Source organism: Didymosphaeria variabile (assembly GCF_027946475.1).
Source record: "Didymosphaeria variabile strain IMI 356815 chromosome Unknown scaffold_1, whole genome shotgun sequence".
In the NCBI taxonomy this organism is placed as follows: Eukaryota; Fungi; Ascomycota; class Dothideomycetes; order Pleosporales; family Didymosphaeriaceae; genus Didymosphaeria; species Didymosphaeria variabile.
In genome coordinates, this window is record NW_026611620.1 from 5,212,631 (window position 1) to 5,221,247 (window position 8,617).

At 50.9% G+C, this 8,617-nt stretch overlaps 1 protein-coding gene across 1 annotated transcript; it reads left to right on the top strand.

Moving 5' to 3' along the window:
• Positions 1 to 3,745: 3,745 nt before the first annotated feature.
• N0V89_001677 (uncharacterized protein) lies at positions 3,746 to 8,016 on the top strand (the record flags this gene model as incomplete). Its single annotated transcript, XM_056210488.1, has 2 exons — positions 3,746 to 3,754; positions 3,775 to 8,016. The coding sequence occupies 2 exons, from the start codon at positions 3,746 to 3,748 to the stop codon at positions 8,014 to 8,016; spliced, it is 4,251 nt and encodes a 1,416-aa protein (XP_056077310.1).
• Between the last annotated feature and the right edge of the window lie 601 nt (positions 8,017 to 8,617).

Below are 8,617 nucleotides of genomic sequence, written 5' to 3' on the forward strand. Positions count from 1 at the left end.
GAGACGGTGTGTAGAGCATATATCCTCAGACACGCAATCACCATAGTGCTGCAAAAATAATTAGCAGCAAAACTCAGATGAAGAATTCCGATCTGGGCACTCACAATACTCCAACGCCAAATATAGCAAACAACGCAATCTTGTTTCCAAGTGGAAGCTGCAGGTTGTAGATCATTGGAAGAGGAAGCACGAGGACCATCAGATCCACCAAAAGATCAAGGACTCCAATAGCAAGGAAGGCTGCCGGCTGATTGGCGCATTTCCCACCGGGAATGGTATTGTCCCAGTTGAAGGCGATAGGTGTGCATAGTACAAATGCTGTCAAAATGACCATGATAGCCCATGCGGCAATGAACGCAATGACAAACCAGGACCACTTGCGAAACTGAGGAATAGCAAATATTCGACTCAAAAAGAGGCAGATGGATATCTTGATGAGTCCTAACGTTGTACCGTAAAATACTTGCATGGCGACCAAGACCTAGTTGATGCTAGTTTAGCTAGGAATGAGTGTCGGGATCTTTGCATGTTCACTCACTTTCAGAAAATCCGTCACCTTATGAGGCACTTCCCATACATGATGACCCGCGCCTCCTATGACAACCTCTGCAACTATTAGCATCGGCAAATCCAGTGCAGAACAAGATCTATGTACCCAGGATTGAGCAAGTGGCCATGCCATAGATAGCGATCTACGCAAAGAATGTCAGGTGCTGTTTATGAAGGGCGTAAGTTAAAGATATGGGTAACGTTACCTGTGCCGCAATGATAAACCAGTCCTCGGCACAGAGTTTGGCCTTCTTCATCCTTTTTGCAATGATGCGAAGCACGAGGGAAACCGTAGAGGTGACAGTAAAGGTGATCACACAACCCACAATAGCCCTTGACCGGTCGGGCTGGAAGATTCCCGGCTCTTGACTTGGAGCCCCCATGATGTAGATTGTTGTGAGGCACGAAGTAACTATCTGAAGACACGCTGAAAGGATGAAAGGGTGGCGGGCCCCGATGCCTCGTGGGTGATAGCGTAGGTAATGATCTCGTGCGAACCGTTGTACTTGCTATTTGTTGAACTATCTCAACACGTTGCAGTGGCCCATTATGAGGCCGATCACTCGTCCGTGTGATAATATAATGTCTCCGTACCCGTCTCACTCAATGCGGCAGGCATTCTGCCCCTTCGATGTAACGAGTCTCCAAGTCCGATGCATAAACAACATCTCCGAAACTGGAAGGGTGACGCAACAGGATGGAGTGGGTTACACAACATAATCGGAGGTCGCAGTGCACTAGAAGCGGATGAGAATGCAATACAATTGGAGAGAACCATGCAATGTACAAATCCGTCCCTTAAAATGAGCAGATGAATGAGCCGTGGGATGGGATCATGGGTTCGGAGTATATGGCGGGAATTAGCCACTGATCCCTGAAGAATGAAAACGCCTGGTCACGGTGTCTTGGCCCTGCATGAAGGGCACTGATGCTCGGCAAGGCAAAGGCGCCGCAAAGACGCCCATTGGTCGAGGTAATATAATAACGCAGCAGATGCGATGATGATCTGCCGCTCCCGAACAGACAATTGACAGCATGCTCTGTGCAGCTTATCCGCGAAGGGGCGAGAACGCCTGGCCTTGGCATCTTAACGTGCAAGTCGTCGTTGCCATGGTCCGCCCTACCAGCCAATGGCCAATAGAGCAGATGAACAAATCGTGTGGCTATCAAAAGGAGTTGTATGTATCCAGATATGTACTGATCAATGGAGTCCGACGGCAAAGGATACCTTCTTAAAGACGACCCGGTCTCACTCCAGGACTGGCACATGGTAGCTGATGGTCGCCTCAGTTGACGATGATGCTACTCCTCTTTGGTGACAACTGTTTCGATTTCCATGCCTCGATTGCAGAACTCTACAAGCAATCCAGGGCGTCAATGCTACTGCGAGGTTTGTTGTTAGCATGCTCAGACACGCTCCAATACGGCCTGTCAGGGCTTCCTGCTGCCGAGAGAGAATATTTCGGGTCATTCGATAGTCTTTTGGAGCTGTCAGAGCTGTTCTCGTGCCGGCGCGATGAGGCAAAAGACAGTGCTGTGGCTACGGTGCTGCAGTGCGCATGCCAACTCGGCTGGCTGCTAGTGTTCGTCCCACCTACCTATGATGTCCAGTATCCAATACCAAAGCTGATGCAGTGACAGACGAATGGAGATGGGGAGTGGCCCAGCGTGCCCTGTCACCAAGGCCCATGCGTGTGCGGGCATCGGCACGGGCGTCTTGTCTGCCGTCGCAGCAGCCAGTGTCACGTCGGCTGCAGCGCTGCTCCAAGTGGCGCCGGCCGTTGTTTCGATTGCGCTCCGCCTGGGCATACATGCTTCACGACGCAGCCGCTCGCTGGAGGCGCCATCGTCGCTGTCGTGGGCCAGGCAGGTCGAGGGCCCGAATGTGCGTGGGCGTGTGTGCAGCGAGCTGGACGCCTTCCATACAGCTTCGGTGAGTCACGTGGCTGCGTCGCACGTGACTTAGACTGACTCGCGTGCAGGCCATCGCTCCGCATCGGCGCCTATACGTTGGCTCATCCGCCGGGCAGGACATCATCACCATCAACGGCCCGCCCTCGGTGCTGCAACTGTTCTTCGACACAAACGTTCCGTTTGGGACTCTCCAGACGCGGACCCTCCCGGCACGTGCTGCCTACCATGCCTCGCACCTCGCTCTCCCTCCCATCGATGCCATCCTGGGCGCGTCGGCGTTTCTGGACCTTCAAGTGCCGGAACACACCTTGGTTCTGGCCAGTCCTTCACCGACCGCTTTGACCGGTCCCCAGACAGTCAGAGTAGTCCTTGAACGGGTCATTCTGGAAGCCCTCTCCTCGCCCATCGATCTGGATGTTTTGGCACACGCACTAAAGCCGTTTCAGCCACTGGCAATAGGACCTATTGGGCAACACATTTCGAGCCCATTGGCGAGCACCTTGCGATCCTACCAGCCTCCTGTGTCTGCACTCCATAGCGCTCCTGCATCTGAACGGCAGACATCTACCTCTAATGACATAGCCATTGTTGGAATCTCTGGTCGGTTCCCTGGCGGCGATGACTTGGACGCCTTTTGGGATGTGCTCAGCAATGGCCTGGATATCCACAGAGAGGTGAGTGTCCCTTCAACTATCATCCCGCCCTCTCTTGTCTGATTGCTTATAGATACCTTCAAATCGCTTTGAACTAGCATCCCACTTTGATCCCACTGGCTCTCTCAAGAATAGCACATCGGTTCCCTATGGATGTTTCATCGATCATCCAGATTTATTTGACGCGAAACTGTTCAACATGTCTCCACGCGAGGCTGCACAGACCGACCCCATAGCGAGAGTTTTTTTGATGACAGTCCATGAAGCGCTCGAAATGTCCGGCTACCAACACGACCGGACCTCTGCCACGAATCACAGGAGGATTGCCGTGTACTTTGGCCAGACCAGCGATGATTACCGAGAGGTTAATGGGTCCCAGGATGTGGATACATTCTGGGTCACCGGAGGCATCCGCATGTTTGCTCCGGGCCGTGTCAATTATCACTATGGCTGGGAAGGGCCGAGTATGAGTGTTGACGCTGCCTGTTCTTCGAGCCACATGGCCATTCAACTTGCTTGTTCAGCTCTGATCTCTCGCGAATGCGACACGGCGGTTGCAGGAGGTGGTATGGTTATCACTAACCCTGATGGGTATGCTGGCCTTAGCCGTGGTGGATTTCTATCCAAAAATGGACCGTGTAAGCCTTTAGACTCCCAGGCGGACGGATATTGTCGGGCGGAAGCGGTAGGCACATTGGTCCTCAAGCGCTTGGGAGATGCAATAAAAGATCGCGACAATATTCAGGCAGTCATCAAGAGTATCAGTACCAACCACTCAGCCGATGCTCGTTCCATAACACATCCACACGCAGGGACACAGGAGAAATTACTTCGAAAGGTACTCCGAGATGCTGGGGTGGAACCATGCGATATCAATTATATCGAATTGCACGGTACTGGAACCCAGGCTGGCGACCTTCAAGAAACAACCTCTGTCGCTAACGTCTTTGGAAATACCCGCTCCTCCAACAGCCCGTTATATGTTGGGGCGCTCAAAGCCAATATTGGTCACTCTGAATCGGCTTCTGGGGTCAGCGCAGTGATCAAGACGATTTTGATGCTTCAAAAGAGCACAATACCACGGCACATTGGCATCAAGACCGCGCTAAATCCAGCGCTCCCAGATTTGCAATCGATGAATATACGCATTCCGATGGTCAATACATCTTTCCGACAATTTGACGATCAGAGCGACAGGCGTAGGATCATCGTCAACAACTTCAACGCGGCCGGAGGAAATACATGCTTACTATTAGAAGACATGCCCCGCACCTTGGCCACACGCAGCGACCCTAGAACGACACAGATCGTGACTATATCCGCTCGGACGTCCAAATCATTAATTCGGAATCTACAGAACATGGTTAGATATCTAACTACAAACGGCGACGCGAGACTGTGCGATATCGCATATACAACAACCGCGAGGCGTATGCACCATTCCTTTCGTACAGCTCATATCGCGTCATCAGCTAGCGAACTCGTCAGTCTGTTGAACAAGGAGATCATTAGATCTGAACGTGTGAACTCTACCAAGGCACCTGCAGTAGTCTTTATGTTTACCGGACAAGGATCGATTTTCGCTGGTATGGGGCATCAATTATTTGCGACTTCTACTGTGTTTCGGGAGAGCATACTCTCATCGGACTCGATTTGCCGCCATCTCGGATTCCCATCCTTCATGAAGCTTATTCAAGACCCCAATGTGGGGTTGGACCACTATACTACAGTTCAAGCACAATTGGGACAAGCAGCTTTGGAGATTGCTCTTGCCAGCGCTTGGGCATCTTGGGGAGTCAAGCCAACGGCTGTTGTAGGCCATAGTCTTGGTGAATATGTTGCGCTGTGCCTTGCTGAGGTCATCAGCATCACAGATATGTTTTACCTCGTTGGACATCGCGCTCTGCTAGTGCAGAAATATTGCCAGCAGGGTACGCATTCGATGCTCGCCGTTGCTATGGACGAATACGACGCACAACAATCTATCGCGGCGACGGGGTTGGATTCATGCGAGATCGTTTGCCTGAATGGCCCCACATCTACAACCATTACCGGACCGACGGCGGAGCTAAAATCACTGCATGAGCATCTGCGCCATCGCAACATCAGATTTACTATTATTGATGTTCCTTACGCATATCATTCTGTACAGGTACAGCAAATTATCCCTGAGTTCGAGGTCATTGCTCGTCAGGTTCATTACAGCGAACCCAAGCTGGACGTTATCTCCACTTTGCTTAGCCAAACTGTCAGAGACCATGGCGTCTTTGGTCCACAGTATCTCGCAAGGCAAGCTAGAGAGCCTGTCAACTTCCTCGGTGCAGTAAAGAGTTATGAGCGTGAATTTGGAAAGCATGATATGTTGTGGATCGAAATAGGCCCTCGGCCGACTTGCACTGCAATGGTACGATCCATTGTCAATATTTCTCCGAACAAACTAATTTCATCCATGCATCCTATGGAAGATCAATGGCGAACCTTGTCCGTGGGCCTCGCGGAAGCTTACAGAAGCGGGGCCAATATTGACTGGAATCAGTTCCACAAAGAGTACGAAGAGACTTTGCAGCTTCTGGATCTCCCGAAGTACGCATTCGACCTACAGAGCTACTGGATTCAATACGAAGGTGACTGGAACCGCCAAAAATCATCGTCCATCCAGGTTGCTCCTGTCGCTGAGTCTTCGTTCTCAAGCACCACGCTCCAGAAAATTGAGAGTGAAGTGTTATCAAACGGACAGAGAACCATCACCTTTTCATCCGACCTTAACGAACCCAATTTGAAGGACGCTATCAAGGGGCACCTTGTTGGTGGCTGCGCTCTATGCCCAAGTTCTGTGTATGCGGACATGGCCTACAGTGCAGCTAAATATGTTTGGAAGCAATCGCACCCAGGTCGGGAGGTTCCGGGCATAAACGTCTCCGGCATGAACATTCACTCTCCCATTATTTTGCGAGAACAGTCAAATCAACAGATTCGAATCACAGCAGTCCACGAGGAGGCTTCCACCATGATTCGGGTCACTTGTGGCCTATCTTCGAGCAACGACACCTCGGCCGAGTGCTCAGTATTCTACGAAGACTGTAATCAATGGGCGTCGAATTGGGAAGAACAGGCTTATTTTGTACACTCGGTGGCTGACCGGCTCAGAGCACAAGGAACGAACAACGGGTCTACTGAGCGATTTCTTCGAAAGACCGCCTACAGGATGTTTTCACGCCTCGTCGACTATGGTCCCACTTACCAGGGCATGGATGAAGTCTTCCTTGACGGTGACAAGCTGGAGGGATATGCCAAGATAAAACTTCAGCCGAAACCTGTTGCTGCCAAATTTGGTATTAATCCATATTGGATTGACAGCCTGGGTCACCTTTCCGGCTTCGTCATGCATGCCAGCTCGGACCATAGCCAAGTGTACATTTCGGAAGGATGGGAGAGCATGTGTTTGCTGACGCCTCTGTCTGAATCCATACCATACCACGCATACGTACGTATGCTTCCAGTTCGAGGGCCTGACCGGGTGGCGGGAAACGTATACATCCTATCTGAATGCAAAATAGTGGGTGTCTTCCAAGGAGTCAAATTCCGAGCTATGAAGGAGAAGGTTATGAAAATGGTTTTGGGAGTTCAGCCCGCCAGCAATACCAACGCTTCACCCGTCGATGGCGCAAAACTCCTACAGGTTTCATCTACAAGTTCTTATGCTTCTTCTGCGCCACCTGAGGATATACTGACACTTGTCGACTCATGTATCTGTTCCGAGACTGGGGTCGATGAAAACGAAATCACTGAGGAGACGTATCTCGCGGATCTGGGCATCGATTCGTTGCTTACGATGTCATTGCTTGCTAAGCTTCAAGAACTGGCCGATTTGAGTATTCCTAGTTCCGACTTCATGGCATTTGAGACAGTTGGAAATCTGAGGCAATATGTGAGAAAAGTGACTTGCACCCCTGATGCAACGGGCGTCAGCACCCCCGCTTCACCCCCTCTGTATACGCCAAAGCGTGTCACCTCGCTCAACCTACCTACACAAGCGCCGATTGCTTCGTCTGGAAGCATGACTGCGTACTCTGCCCGAGCCACTTCCGTTGAGCTGCAAAAACCCTCGGATTCCAAAGCAACGACAACACCGACATTTTTTCTCCTCCCCGATGGCTCTGGTTCCGCAACCTCATACCTTAACCTCAAGCTCGATCCTAGCATCCGCATTGTCGCGCTCAACAGTCCCTTCCTCCGCGATCCGGAGGCCTTCCCAGCCGACCTACGCTCAGTCAGCCAGATGTACGTCAGAGAAATTCTGGCGCGGCAGCCTGATGGCGATTATCTATTGGGTGGCTGGTCCATGGGCGCGGCCTATGCATATGAAGCTGCGAATCTGCTGGTCGCCATGGGAAAGCAAATCCGAGGGCTTGTCATGATTGATCCTTGTCCACTAAATCAAAGACCAATGACTGCTCAGACCTTGGCGGTGCTGGAACAGGTGGGCGTGTTGGATGAACTCGGCCAGGTAAGTGATGCGACACAAGCCATTGTTCGACGTCATTTCGAAGCCAGTACGAAGGCACTGGCCAAGTATACGCCAGGAGCACGTCGCGCGGATTTCACGGTCCTCATCGTGAGTGCGAGGAATACAGTACTAGAGCGGCTTGGCAAGAAAGAAGGACAGGAAATGTGGGATAGGTATCGAGAAGAGTGTGGGGATGATGAGGCGTGGCTGTTCTGGTCTCGGGAGGGCGATACGACATATGGGTGGGCTGGGATGTTTGACTCCGTTGTTCACGAGCAGATCAGTGGGGATCATTTTTCGATTATGAAACAGACTCAGGTATGTATTGAGAGAGTGAGCGCTCTTTCTCCATGGGAACATAGAGCTGACAGTGCTTTTAGGTCTACGCGCTAAACAAGACACTCAGTAATTTCTTTGCTGGGCTTGATTAAGGGATATACAAGTGAATTTGCCTTCGAAGTTAGCTGAGGTGTTGAGGAGACTGGTTAGTCTTCATCCCTCTCTCTCCGATGTAGTGAAGAGTTTGAGGCATTATCATTAGATCTACGAGACTATCGTCTTTTCACTACAAGTCGAGCAACTGGTGCAAGTAAGGGTAGATTGCCTGCGATTATCCCTAGGCCTGCCTCTATTAGCGTCCAGTACGTTATTGCTGCAAGGTAGTCTGTGTGTCTTAGTGTAGAAACGTGTACACAGAGGAAAAGGCGTACAGGTATCGAAATCAGGATCGCCCCTCTCGGCTAGAGGTCTCTTAGTGTTATGCTTAGTGAAGGAGCTACACTCAGCTCACCAGCTCTTCCCGTTTGAATATTGATAACAGTCCGGGATATACTGGCAGCTGTTGTTCTTACAGTAGGTAAGCATGTGGAGAGCGGCGATTCAACACCCACTTACATGATTCCCATACCAAATACACAACATATACCTATCTTTTTGTTCCAATTCCATGATAAGCGTAAAACTACACATCTATTAGTTTCGCGCCTTCGAGTAT